At 48.1% G+C, this 15,032-nt stretch overlaps 1 protein-coding gene across 3 annotated transcripts in view; it reads right to left on the bottom strand.

Moving 5' to 3' along the window:
* Window positions 1-15,032, bottom strand: part of pomt1 (protein-O-mannosyltransferase 1) — an 86,771-nt gene that overhangs the window by 56,778 nt on the left and 14,961 nt on the right. For all 3 annotated transcript variants that reach the window (XM_070863715.1, XM_070863714.1, XM_070863716.1), the window contains exons 3-7: window positions 6,105-6,211; window positions 4,438-4,488; window positions 1,487-1,633; window positions 695-806; window positions 530-595 (exon numbers count right to left, since the gene is read on the bottom strand). In XM_070863715.1, coding sequence (XP_070719816.1) covers window positions 530-595; window positions 695-806; window positions 1,487-1,633; window positions 4,438-4,488; window positions 6,105-6,211 — 483 coding nt within the window. The remainder of the gene's footprint in view (window positions 1-529; window positions 596-694; window positions 807-1,486; window positions 1,634-4,437; window positions 4,489-6,104; window positions 6,212-15,032) is intronic.

Below are 15,032 nucleotides of genomic sequence, written 5' to 3'. Positions count from 1 at the left end.
ATGTAGTCCTTACAACTAGGGGGATCAAGGGGTATGGCGAGAAAGCAGGAATGGGGTACTGAAGTTGCATGTTCAGCCATGAACTCATTGAATGGCGATGCAGGCTCGAAGGGCCGAATGGCCTACTCCTGCACCTATTTTCTATGTTTCGATACCCTCGGGAGTACGGAGACCAATTGTAGGGCCCCTAATGCTACCCTAGCTGAGAGCAGCCAACACATCACAGACTGGGCATCACATTTAGGACCTTCCTAGTTCGAATGGCTGACCAACACGCCAGGTACGCAATGGAGGAGCCCAAATTTCTATTGCTACTTCATCACCTGGTCCTTAATTATATTAAAATGCCGACAATATCCTGTAGACTCTACAAATTGCAAGTTGGAGCTGTGCAACAATTTTAGCTTTTCAGGGAGATTAGATTCAAGAACATTAATTCAGCTGCCACCGTCTCTTGCACAGCCTGCAGCAGTGTCACTCGAGCAGATGAGCTGCTGCTGCCAGTTTGAAGATGTGCGAAGGGACTCACCCGACAGCGAGTGCACATGCTATTCCGGTTAGGAAAAGCCAAGACCACCAACTCACCGAGAATGGGCTGAAACAAACCACAATTGACATGAGGCATTAACTTCTTTGTCACGTTCTTTCCAATGGTCACAACATGAAGGCGCACCACACGACTGCGTCAACATACCTGTGTCTCTGTAGATTGTAGAATTTCAGATAACACAGAACTGCCAGCAGCACAAAGAAAATGAGAACAGATTCCAGGAGCATAAACCGTGACTGGGTTATTAAAGAGTTTTCTGTTTCAAAAAGAAAAGAACAGAGCATAACTACAGTACTGGAACTAACCCGAAATACTGCACAAACGCTTTTGAGCGGACATCAATACTCAAAGCAGATACCACACAACAGTACAGATGGAACCAGCCACAGACAGACACACAGTGTTCAGCTTAGCTTGGTGCACAAACCGTGTAAACAGAACCTCACCAACGATCCTCCAGCATCTCATATTACATCGTTTTAAAAACTGATCTGAGTAGTGCAGCGTATTTCTGATGAATATGAAGAAAAACCTTGCAGATACCTGTAATGCTATTTTTTTCCTCCCCGCAGGCCAGAGTAAGAAATTGATGCACGAATAAAATGGGGATTGAAAAGGTCAGTGCGTTAATGACTGTAAAAGCTCCAGATAATGATCACGTAACTCGTGAAGAGGAATGGAAATTGAAAAAAATCCAGTGGATACTCTCTGTGCAAATTGAATGATTAGAATTGTACATGATTTGCTATCTTTCTGTATGCAAGTGAAAGGGGATTTCCCACACTGCACTAAGGAACGAGTACAATGCTATACATCATCTTACCCCCAGTATCAGCCATTAAGTAACAATTCCCACATTCGACATGCTGCAACCTTGCTAAAAAAGGCAAGTCACAACTTGAATGCTACATTTCCCTTTGTAATTGGAGCTCTTACCGAACATGATTAGAAGGGCAGCCACAAGAGCTGAGAAGTGTGAATATTTAAGCTCGACTACAATCTGGTACGCCAGCGAGATGCAGAGCGCGCCAGCTAGAGCTGGGAAGAGCCTCAGGTTCCAAACTGGGACGTTCCCCGTGTATTCTGAGATAAAGAAAACACAAATGTTACCGTGTTACAATAATGTACCGTTCCAACTGGTAGAAAAGGAAGATTACCCACCGTCAATGTAAACTTCCCCCATTCTTTGCCCGACGTTCCAGCTCCACGCAAATCAGAATGGGAGAAACCACGGAATCCTGCCCATTCTACAAGTTCTGCCAAATCCACAAGGATTCCGCATGGTGTAAACTGCCTCATTCTGATGGGCTTACCTGGGACGTTTTAAACAGGTGTCAGCAGAGTGAATGTTGAGAGGGGGAGAATTTACATAACATTTACTAACTCCAAATTAGAGGGGAAAATGGGGCAGCTTTGGTCAGTGGAAAGTGAACTTCAATCAAAGGCTAAGGAAAAGCATACCAAAGTAAACAACACACATTTATATAGCTCCTTTAACGCAGTAAAAGGCCCCAAGACGCTTCACAGGAGCGTTAAATAAAATTTGACACCAAGCCACATAAAGAGATATTAGGACAGGTGTCCAAAAGCTTGGTCAAAGAAGTAGATTTTAAGGAACATTTTAAAGGAGGAGAGAGAGGTAGAAATGCAGAGGTTTAGTGAGTGAATTCCAATGTTTAGGGCTTTGGTAGCTGAAGACACGGCTGCCAATGGCGGAGCAATTAAAGTCAGAGATGCGCAAGAGACGGTGGCTAGAGAGTAGGATGGAGTAGGTGGGAGGGAACAGAATCTGTGGCACGAACTAAAGACAATGGCTTTGGTCATCCCAATATTTAACTGGAGGAAATGTCTGCTCATCCAATACAGGATGTCGGACAAGCAGCGTGACAAATCAGAGGCAGTGAAGGGGTCAAGAGAGGTGGCGGTGAGGTAGAGCTGGGTGTCACAGCGTACTTTTGGAACCTGATGTTGTGTTTTCGGATTATGTCACCAAGGGGCAGTATTTGGATGAGGAGGGGGGGGGGCCAAGGATAGATCCTTGAGGGACTCCAGAGGTAACAGTGCAGGAGTGGGAAGAGAAGCTGTTGCAGCTGATTCTCTGGCTATGACTGGATAGATAGGAATGGAACCTGTCCCTGAGTGGGTGCACCCAATGCCAGGCCACCAAGCCCGATCCCTGCCTGCCAGCCAACTTGTTCAGTGGTGGTATGACTGAACCACTCTTCGTGGTGCACAGTGAAATCGCCTGTCCAGAGTACATTCTGTGGCTGGACAGATGCAGTGGGACTAACACTCAAGAAACTCGACACCATTTTAATTGGTGCCCCTGTCGTTAGAATCAATATGTACCCTCTTCCACCACTGTAGCTGCAGTATGCATGAGCAGCAAATCACTAAGGTTACTATTGACAGCACCTCCCTCCTCTGTAATCTCTGCCACCAACAGCATAAGAAGCAGGAGTAGGCTATACAGCCCCTGGTGCCTGCTGCGCCATTCAATATCATGGCTGAACCTCTACATCAACTCCCACCCTACTTCATCTCATACTATCAGCATAACCACCTATTCCTTGCTCCCTCGTGCACCGATCCAATGTCCCAACAGATCAAGAGCAGTAATGTTATGGAAACATTCACCACCCTAACGGGCATGTATCGGCAGTGGATAACCACCAATATTGGTTCAAGCCTCAACAAGAAGGAAATAGAATGGGCAACAACCCAGCCATATCAGCACAAGACTAAGGCGACCTCAGCCCAGCTGCTGACTAACATCAGAGGGCAGGTGCCCGAGTTGGGAGAGCTGTCCCACCGATTAGTTAAACACGACCGAGACTCCTCTATTACCGTACCTGTATGGTAATTATTCTGGTGCTAGTGGTGAATGTGAATTCATGACCTCGGTGTTGCTAGTCCAATACCATAACCACTAGGCCACCGTTCCCTCAGTACAGTGCTAAATCAACCTGTTTCAATGTCAAATCAAACATCCTCAAAACACATCCTAGCATTTGTTGATAATATGCATGATGTTTTATTCATTCCTGGGATGTGGACGTCGCTGGCAAGGCCAGCATTTATTGCCCATCCCGTATTGCCCATGACAAAGTAGTGGTGTGCCGCCTTCTTGAACCGCTGCAGTCCGTGTGGTGAAGGTGCTCTCACAGTGCTGTTAGGGAGGGAGTTCCAGGATTTTGACCCAGTAACAATGAAGGAACGGCCGATATATTTCTAAGTCAGGATGGTGTGTAACTTGGAGGGGAACGTGGAGGTGGTGGTGTTCCCATGCGCCTGCTGTCCTTGTCCTTCTAGGTGATAGATGTTGTGGATTTTGGAGGTGCTGTTAAAGCATATTCAGTCATGACTTGCCTGACTATTTCTTTTAACTATGTTCTGGTTTACAACTTGGCTTGAAGCTCATTACAGCCTCATTTCTCTTATCCACATGTCCTTAATTTTGTAATGACTGAGAGCCAATGCAGATGCAGCACTGTCAAAATGAATGAGCAGTACAGCGTACCCACACTGTAAAAAAAAAATTAAAGTCACACTGCCAGAGACAATACACTTTGCTACGATCAGATACCCGCTTATCAGGTCAACCTCAGAAGTTAGAAATATCATGATTATGGTTACTGAATTAAGTCTTGCATAAGTAAAAGAATTACTGTCTTTAACACTCTTCAGTGGGGACTAGCATGAACAGAACTCAAGGTTCTATTTAGAGCCAGTAGGTGGCATGTGGTGTACAAGATTAAAAAATGTTTCACGTGAGCTTTTGCTCTCAATATTCACTTATGTGGAGCGTCACTTAGCTTGGACCATCAGATTACCGCTCACTGCTAGCAGAATAAACACAACAGCGAAAAAGAATGAGTGACTCCTACCTGCACCAATTCTGTTCCAAGCAAAGTTCCCATCAAAACCACCAAAATACGCTGGAAATTAAACGCCAAAGAAATGCATAGCAATTAGTACTTTTAAAAAAGAAATAAAATACCAATGTTCTTTTACAGATCCTTCGCAACTTTATACTTTTGAAAATAGACAGAAAAACAGAATCAAGTTTCTTCATATCAAAAAGGTCACTGCTTCACCACAGCTGAAAAAAGTCTCAATGACCAAATGGCAATTTTAACTTTGCTTTCTGCTGATGATCAGCCATGATCTTATTGAATGGTAGTGCAGGCTCGAAGGGCCGAATAGTCTACTCCTGCACCTATTTTCTATGTTTCTATGATATGTGTTACTATTCCCGCACGTATGTGCTGCAAGTTACTATAATCCTAATACCTACCTGCGCTATCTGCTAGCTTATTATTTTCCGAGCTTTAAAAGGTGGTAGCCATGCTGTGGTATGGTTCTATGTGTAGAAGCCCTCTGATGCCTTTCTCAGTGGGTAGAACTCTTGCCTCGGAGTCAGAAGGTTGTGTGTTCATGTCCCACCCCAGTGACTTGAGCACAAAATCTCAGCTGACACTCCTAATGCAGTGATGAGACGTTAAACCGAGGTGGACGTAAAAGATCCCTTGACGCTATTTCAAAGAAGAGCAGGGGAGTTATCCCCCAGTGTCCTTTCCAATATTTATCTCTCAAACTACATCACTAAAACAGACTATCTGGTCATTATCACATTGCTGCTTGTGGGAGCTTGCTGTGCGCAAATTGACTGCCATGTTTCCTACATTGCAGCAGTGACTACACTTCAAAAGTACTTCATTGGCTGTAAAGCGCTTTGGGATGTCCTGAGGTGGTGAAAAGCCCTATATAAAAGTGCAAAACTTTCTTTTAATGTACTTGAATGTCAATGGACTATTTGGTCAAGGCAGCCGAATTCTTCACATACATGGGGATTTCCCGTAAGATTCACTGGATAACCATGAGTGGGAATTTTGGCACATTTAGCCTTTCCCAGGTCAGTCATGCTGAAGGGCAGCTGAAGCACTCCAATATCACCTGCCTGTTTCTCTAGTTCCTCTCGGAGATTCTCAACTGCTTCATGGCCGCTCCCAACATCATATCATTGCCTCGTCGACATGCCACCCGTAACACGCAAGACTGCCTTAATAAAAGTCACTAACGCCACCCTGCGACCACGGTGCATTAACACTCCTCAACTGCTCTGCCACCATCTTGCCACTTAATATAAATGACCGATATCAGTCTTGGCATTATAAAAAACACTCGTGCGTGAACCATAAGCAAAGTTGTTGCCGCAGGACTAACAACGCTCTGTTGCGGTGGTGACTATGGAGGGGAAAATCTCCAACAACTCATTCTAGTCAGTACACTTTCACAAATATTACATGGTCTTTGAGGACTCCACAGAGCCACAGGGTATATGGGGTGAACATAGTACAAGTGGGAATGAACATTTACAAATATTACTGTTCTTTGCTCGGTTACCAACAACATTGAAATGTTATTCGCTACTCTCTAGGCGGTGTGAGGTCTTGCTGCTTTTTAAAAATGGCCAATAATAACGTTAGTGATAACAAACGATGAAGGCAGCAATTATTTCAAAACTTTTCTTGAAAAGCAATAGTTTTCTTACCTCCAACAGCCAGAATCATGTGACCAAGTGGAGGTCCGCTGTCGTCAATAAAAAACATCTGTTTCATGTACAAGGAAACAAATTGTCCATAATAAACTTCATCAAACCTGCAAAAAGATTTTAGATGCCACAATCAATGACAACTGAGATAAGTGCAGTAACCAGCTTGTCGAATAATGCTTTCATGATGAATCCAATGAGGTTGTGAGGTTACTTAATATCAGACTGTAAAGTTGCAAAAATTTGGTCCATTATACATTAAATATAGGTTGGCTGCCAGTCTTCCAATTTTAGCCGTAATTATTGATAACGGGTTTCTCCAAACAGATATGATACAAAATCCCTTTGTCATATCCACAAAACCACTGCCAACTGCCGTAAATGTTTTTGGGTGCATGGCCCTTTTAAGGGACTGCGTGGCCCATTCACAGTTCCGCACATATGCAATATTGAACACCGGAAAAGCCAGTCGCGGGCTGCGTGAGACTGGCAGAAAGCCACATGGCCATAGGTGTGATACGTCCCAACCATGTTTACAATCAACAGTCAGTGAGTGTCGGAGAATAACCAGCACAAGATCTGGAGTCTGGAGACGACATAGCTCTGCCAACGGACACATGGGAAATGCTAACTCTCAAAGCAGTGAGGTGTCACAGAACTTTGGGCTCATCTTGAAGTATAAAGATGAAGTGATAGCCATCTTGAGAACTAATGAAAGGACCAATGTCACCCGAACAGGGTCATGTGTGGGAGAAAGTCAACTGACATGCCCATCTTTGAAGATGGTAGATTTTGAAACACTTTGCCTGACATAAATTCTTAAGTAACTTGACAGGGTTAATGCTGATAAAAGGTTTCCCCTAGCTGGGGAATCTAGAACATTGGGCCACAGTCTCAAAATAAGGGGGCTGGCCATGTAGGACTGGGATGAGAAATTTCTTCTCTTAGAGGGTTGTGAATCTTTGGAATTCTCTACCCCAGAGAGCTGTGGATGCTCAGTCGTTGAGTATATTCAAGACAAAGGTTGATAAATGTTTGGGAACCAAGGGAATTAAGGGATATAAGGATCGAGCAAGAAAGTGGAGTTGAGGTAGAAGATCAGCCATGATCTTACTGAATTGGCAGAGCAAACTCGAGAGGCCGTATGGTCGACTCCTGCTCCTAATTCTTATGTTCTAGCTAATACAGAATAGAACAAACTAGCCAGCTCTGCCACATGGCCTCTAAGTAACCCGAGGGTTATGATGTGGTGTGATTTAGTGAGGAATGAGAGATCAGAAACTACTGATCAGCTATTAGTGAATATCCAGCTCAAAAGCTGCAAAGAAATGGTTCATACAAATTACAGCAAGTCAAATATTTTCACCATTTATAGAATGAAATGGAAACGACCCTGAAGTAGTCCATGAACCAAATGCCCCAAGATTGAGAGAAACCAGAAATGCAGGGAAGACCATGGAGAAGAGTAAGAAGAAAAACAAACTGGACTGGAGGGGAGATTATCAAGCTACCATCCAGGGTCAAGAATAGAGTCAAGTCCCTTCCTGAAAGTGTTGACTCCTTGCTGTGGTTACATGCAGAATGACATCCTGGTGGCCACCATTTTTATGGGTGAGCCACCTGGGTAAAGTACTGTTCAAAAACATAAGAAATAGGAGCAGGAGTAGGAGTAGGCTATTTGGCCCCTCGGGTCTGCCCTGCCATTTAATAAGATCACGGCTGATCTGATCATGGACTCAGCTCCACTTCCCTGCCCGCTCCCCATAACCCTTTACTCCCTTATCGCTCAAAAATCTGTCTATCTCCGCCTTAAATATATTCAATGACCCAGCCTGCACAGCTCTCTAGGGCAGCGAATTCCACAGAGTTACGACCCTCCGAGAGAAGAAATTCCTCTTCAGTTCTAAATGGGTGACCCCTTATTCTGAAACTATGCCTCCTAGTTCTAGATTCCCCCACGAGTGGAAACATCGGGCCCAAGATTGCCCCCACGCTTAGAACGGCGCAACTCCGCGAGCTGCACCGACTTTTTAGAACAGAAACCGCGTCTAAAACTTACCTCGGTATTCTCCCCGCTGCTGGAATGTTGCAGGCCCTTGGCACAGCGCAGCACAAGCTTGGGGGGGGCGGAGCCAGGTCCCGGCGCTGAAAGAAGTGCCGGGACCTCTGCACATGCGCGCTAGAGTGTACGCGCATGTGCAGTAGCTTCAGGCTGCCGAGGCTGTGTGGGAGGGGCCCGAAGCACTCATCAGGGGGGAGCAGCAGCAGCCAAGTTCATGGCACCGTGGCTGGCTCTGCTGCACAGGTGGGCAGGAAAAAGAGTGGGAGAGCGATAGTGATAGGGGATTCAATTGTAAGGGGAATAGATAGACGTTTCTGCGGCCGCAACTGAGACTCCAGGATGGTATGTTGCCTCCCTGGTGCATGGGTCAAGGATGTCTCGGATCGGGTACAAGCCATTCCGAAAAGGGAGGGTGAACAGCCAGTTGGCGTGGTGCATATAGGTACCAACGATATAGGTAAAAAACGGGATGAGATCCTACGAGGCGAATTTAAGGAGCTAGGAGCTAAATTAAAAAGTAGGACCTCAAAAGTAGTAATCTCAGGATTTCTACCAGTGCCACGTGCTAGTCAGAGTAGGAATCACAGGATAGCTCAGATGAATACATGGCTTGAGGAGTGGTGCAGAAGGGAGCGATTCAAATTCTTGGGACATTGGAACCAGTTCTGGGGGAGGTGGGACCAGTACAAACCGGACGGTCTGCACCTGGGCAGGACCGGAACCAATATCCTCGGGGGAGTGTTTGCTAGTGCTGTTTGGGAGGAGTTAAACTAATATGGCAAGAGGATGGGAACCTATGCAGGGAGACAGAGGGAAATAACAAGGAGGTAGAAGCAAAATATAGAAAGGACAATAGTAAAAGTGGAGGGCAGAGAAACCCAAGGCAAAAAACAAAAAGGGCCACATTACAGCAAAATTCTAAAGGGGCAAAGTGTGTGAAAAAAACAAGCCTGAAGGCTCTGTGCCTCAATGCGAGGAGTATTCGGAATAAGGTGGATGAATTAGCTGCACAGATAGCAGATAATGGATACGATGTGATTGGCATCACGGAGACATGGCTCCAGGGGGACCAAGGCTGGGAACTCAACATCCAGGGGTATTCAGCATTTAGGAAGGATAGACAGAAAGGAAAAGGAGGTGAGATGGCGTTGCTGGTTAAAGATGAAATCAATGCAATTATAAGGAAGGACAGTAGCCTGGATGATGTGGAATCGGTATGGGTGGAGCTGCGGAATACCAAAGGGCTGAGAACGCTAGTGGGTGTTGTGTATAGACCACCAAATAGTAGTAGTGAGATTTGGGGACAGCATCAAACAAGAAATAAGGGATGTGTGCAAGTATTAAACGCCACATTTTACTTAGCTTCCTTGTACTGCGGTAGTTGGGTGTATGTCTGTGTCTCTGATATGTTTGGTACCTTCAGTGGAGTGCAACGCAATATTTTTGCCTTTTGTACTTGGTGTCCACCTTAAGTGCTCCGAAGTCGGGTACAGAAATATCTAGACATTACAACACAGAAATAGGCCGTTCGACCCAACCAGTCCGTGCTGACATTTACCCCCCATGCGAGCAAATAATCCCAATCACATTTACCTATCCTGGAGTTTTTTTTGAGGGGATACTTGTTACCCCTAGAACTGACTCACTCCTGGTCAACCGCCCAAGTTCTAACCTCCGTAAGCTTGAAGTCATCTAAAACTTTGCCCGTGTCCTAGCTCGCACCAAGTCCCGTTCACCCAGCACCCCTGTGCTCACTGACCTACATAAGCAACACCTCGCTTTTTAAATTCTCATCCTTGTTTTCAAGTCCCTCCATGGCCTCGCCCCTCCTTATCTCTCTCATCTCCTTCAGCCCTCCGGGATATCCAATGACATAGAGCAGCAAGGGGAAACATTTAAAACTGTGTTCAACAGAGTCCAGGAAAAATATATTCCACTCACAAATAAGAACAAGCTAAACATTAATGAGACACCATGGATAAATAAAGCTGTAAGGGAAAAATTGAAGAGTATGAAAGAGGTATACATTAAGTGCATGGACAGCAGGAGAGAGCATGATAAAGGAGAATACAAAGTGATTAGGAGAGAAGTTAAAAAACCAATTAGGAAGGCAAAGACGAACTATGAAATTAAATTATCAAGGAACATAACACAAAATAGTAAAATATGTTACAAGGCATGTAAATTTTTTTTTAAAAAGGAAGTTTGGGATAGGAATAGGGCCACTATGGGATGGACAGGATAATACCACAGGTAGCAATAGCGAAATGGCAGAGATATTAAACAATTACTTTGCTTCAGTATTTACCAGGGAAGTAACACAGAAACATAGAAAATAGGTGCAGGAGTAGGCCATTCGGCCCTTCGAGCCTGCACCACCATTTAATAAGATCATGGCTGATCATTCACCTCAGAACCCCTTTCCTGCTTTCTCTCCATGCCCCTTGATCCCTTTAGCCGTAAGGGCCATATCTAACTCCCTCTTGAATATATCCAATGAACTGACATCAACAGCTCTCTGCGATAGGGAATTCCACAGGTTAACAACTCTGAGTGAAGAAGTTTCTCCTCATCTCGGCCCTAAATGGCTTACCCCTTATCCTTACACTGTGATCCCTGTTTCTGGACTTCCCCAACATCGGGGAACATTCTTTCTGCATCTAACCTGTCCAATCCCATCAGAATTTTATATGTTTCTATGAGATCTCCCCTCATCCTTCTAAACTCCAGTGAATACAGGCCCAGTCGATCCAGTCTCTCCTCAAATGTCAGTCCTGCCATCCCGGGAATCAGTCTGGTGAACAGGTAGAGCTGACATCGGATGATGATATTAGTAATGAGAGAACTGTATTTAAAATAAAACGAGAAATTATATTCGATAAAGTAATGAAACTCAAAGAGCATAAACCTCCTGGTCCGGATGGATTGTATCCGCGCATTTTAAAAGAATCTAGGGAAGAGATAGCAGAGTCATTACTACACATATTTGGCAATTCGTTAGAAAAAGATGTGGTGCCAGAAGACTGGCGGATAGCTAACATAATACCTATATTTAAGAAGGGAGATAGAACATGTCCATGGAATTATAGACCAGTCAGCTTAACATCGATGGTAGGAAAAATAATGGAATCCCTGTTAAAGGAGAAAATGGAAGAACATTTAGAAACCAAAAATGTAATAATAAATAGTCAGCATGGATTTCAAAAGGGAAAGTCTTGCTTGGCCAACCTAATTTCATTCTTTGAAGAGGTAACGGAGAGACTAGACAAGAGTAATGCAGTAGATGTAATTTATCGAGATTTTCAAAAGGCATTTGATAAGGTACCACATAATGGGCCCAAGTTTCCACACGATAAAAAACGGGCGCCCCTCCGAGCTGGGCGCCCGTTTTTCGCGCCGAAAACAAAACGCGCGATTCTGGAGAGCCCTGCGGCTCCATGTCTGCTTGGCGCGGCGCCCAGGAGGGCGGAGCCTACACTCGCGCCGATTTTGTAAGTGGGAGGGGGCGGGTACCATTTAAATTAGTTTTTTTCCTGCCGGCAACGCTGCGCGTGCGCGTTGGAGCATTCGCGCACGCGCAGTGTGAAGGAAACATTGGCACTCGGCCATTTTTCATTTTTGTAGTTCTTTGTAGCTGTTTAATTTTTGAACATTTTTTAATAAAAGCACATTGCCATCAGCACATCAGCACTGAGAAGGCTGCAGGAAGCCGCAGAAAGTTGAGGCAGCCGTTTCCCTCCCCCCCCCCGCAGGAACGAACGGCTTCCTCCCTCTCCCCCCCCCCGCGGGAACGAACGGCTTCCTCCCTCCCCCCCCCCCCGCGGGAACGAACGGCTTCCTCCCTCCCCCCCCTCCCCCCCCCCACGGGAACGAACGGCTTCCTCCCTCCCCCCCCCCCACGGGAACGAACGGCTTCCTCCCTCCTCCCCCCCCCCCCCCCCGCGGGAACGAACGGCTTCCTCCCTCCCCCCCCCCCCCGCGGGAACGAACGGCTTCCTCCCTCCCCCCCCCCCCCGCGGGAACGAACGGCTTCCTCCCTCCCCCCCCCCCGCGGGAACGAACGGCTTCCTCCTCTCCCCCCCCCCCGCGGGAACGAACGGCTTCCTCCCTCCCCCCCCCCCCCGCGGGAACGAACGGCTTCCTCCCTCCCCCCCCCCCGCGGGAACGAACGGCTTCCTCCCTCCCCCCCCTCCCCCCCCCCACGGGAACGAACGGCTTCCTCCCTCCCCCCCCCCCCCACGGGAACGAACGGCTTCCTCCCTCCCCCCCCCCCCCCGCGGGAACGAACGGCTTCCTCCCTCCCCCCCCCCCCCGCGGGAACGAACGGCTTCCTCCCTCCCCCCCCCCCCCGCGGGAACGAACGGCTTCCTCCCTCCCCCCCCCCCACGGGAACGAACGGCTTCCTCCCTCCCCCCCCCCCCCCCCCGCGGGAACGAACGGCTTCCTCCTCCCCCCCCCCCCCCACACGGGAACGAACGGCTTCCTCCTCCCCCCCCCCCCCCCCGCGGGAACGAACGGCTTCCTCCCCCCCCCCCCCCCCCCCGCGGGAACGAACGGCTTCCTCCTCCCCCACCCCCCCCACACGGGAACGAACGGCTTCCTCCTCCCCCCCCCCCCCCACACGGGAACGAACGGCTTCCTCCTCCCCCCCCCCCCCCCACACGGGAACGAACGGCTTCCTCCTCCCCCCCCCCCCCGCGGGAACGAACGGCTTCCTCCTCTCCCCCCCCCCCGCGGGAACGAACGGCTTCCTCCCCCCCCCCCCCCCCCCGCGGGAACGAACGGCTTCCTCCCCCCCCCACACGGGAACGAACGGCTTCCTCCCTCCCCCCCCCCCGCGGGAACGAACGGCTTCCTCCTCTCCCCCCCCCCCGCGGGAACGAACGGCTTCCTCCCTCCCCCCCCCCCGCGGGAACGAACGGCTTCCTCCCTCCCCCCCCCCCCCCCCCCGCGGGAACGAACGGCTTCCTCCCTCCCCCCCCCCCACGGGAACGAACGGCTTCCTCCCTCCCCCCCCCCCCCCCCCCGCGGGAACGAACGGCTTCCTCCTCCCCCCCCCCCCCCACACGGGAACGAACGGCTTCCTCCTCCCCCCCCCCCCCCACACGGGAACGAACGGCTTCCTCCTCCCCCCCCCCCCCACACGGGAACGAACGGCTTCCTCCTCTCCCCCCCCCCCGCGGGAACGAACGGCTTCCTCCCCCCCCCACACGGGAACGAACGGCTTCCTCCCTCCCCCCCCCCCCCCCCCCGCGGGAACGAACGGCTTCCTCCCTCCCCCCCCCACACGGGAACGAACGGCTTCCTCCCTCCCCCCCCCCCCCCCCCCTCGTTCCCGACGCCTAATTTGTAACCTGCGCCTGATTTTTTAATGTGTAGACAAGGTTTTTTCAGTTCTACAAAAATCTTCACTTGCTCCATTCTAAGTTAGTTTGGAGTACGTTTTCACTGTGGAAACTTTGAAATCAGGCGTCAGTGGCCGGACACGCCCCCTTTTGAAGAAAAAATTCTGTTCCAAAGTGGAACTGTTCTACCTGACTAGAACTGCAGAAAAGAAAATGTGGAGAATTGCGATTTCTAAGATAGTCCGTTCTCCACTAGTTGCTCCTAAAAATCAGGCGCAAATCATGTGGAAACTTGGGCCCATAGAAACACAAAAAGTGACTTTGCAGGTACAGCAAGTAATCAGGAAGGCACGTGGAATGTTGGCCTTTATTGCAAGGGGGATAGAGTATAAAAGCAGGGAAGTCTTGCTACAGTTATACAGGGTATTGGTGAGGCCACACCTGGAATACTGCGTCCAGTTTTGGTCTCCGTATTTAAGGAAGGATATACTTGCATTGGAGGCTGTTCAGAGAAGGTTCATTCGGTTGATTCCGGAGATGAGGAGGTTGACTTATGAAGAGAGGTTGAGTAGGTTGGGCCTCTACTCATTGAGGTTCAGGAGAATGAGAGGTGATCTTATCGAAACATGCAAGATAATGAGGGGGCTCGACAAGGTGGATGCAGGGAGGATATTTTCACTCCTAGGGGAAACTAAAACTAAGGGACATAGTCTCAGAATAAGGGGCCGCCCATTTAAAAGTGAGATGAGGAGGAATTTCTTCTCTCAGGGTTGTAAATCTGTGGAATTCTCTGCCCCAGAGAGCTGGGTCATTGAATACATTTAAGGCGGAGATGGACAGATTTTTGAGCGATAAGAGAATAAAAGGTTATGGGGAGCGGGCAGGGAAGTGGAGCTGAGTCCATGATCAGATCAGCCATGATCTTATTGAATGGCGGAGCAGGCTCGAGGGGCCAGGTAGCCTACTCCTGCTCCTATTTCTTATGTTCTTATAAAGAAACAGCAGTAATCATGGGCGACTTTAATCTACACATTGATTGGGCTAACCTAACTGGTAGCAATGTGTGGAGGAGGATTTCCTGGAGTGTATTACGGATGGTTTTCGAGACCAATATGTCGAGGAACCAACCAGGGAGCTGGCCATCCTAGACTGGGTATTCTGTAATGAGAAGGGACTAATTAGCAATCTTGTTGTGCGAGGCCCCTTGGGGAAAAGTGACCATAATATGATAGAATTCCTTATTAAGATGGAGAGTGACAAAGTTAATTCGGAAACTAGGGTCCTGAACTTAAGGAAAGGTAACTTCGACGGTATGAGGTGTGAATTGGCTAGAATAGACTGGCAAACGATACTAAAAGGGTTGACGGTGGATAAGCAATGGCAAAGATTTAAAGATCACATGGATGAACTTCAGCAATTGTACATCCCTGTCTGGAGTAAAAGTAAAACTGGGAAGGTGGCTCAACCATGGCTAACAAAGGAAATTAAGGATAGTGTTAAAGCCAAGGAAGAAGCATATAA

Source organism: Pristiophorus japonicus, chromosome 20 (assembly GCF_044704955.1).
Source record: "Pristiophorus japonicus isolate sPriJap1 chromosome 20, sPriJap1.hap1, whole genome shotgun sequence".
NCBI classification, from domain to species: domain Eukaryota; kingdom Metazoa; phylum Chordata; class Chondrichthyes; family Pristiophoridae; genus Pristiophorus; species Pristiophorus japonicus.
Note: the sequence above shows the minus strand (reverse complement) of the source record. Positions and strands in the feature narration are given on the sequence as shown.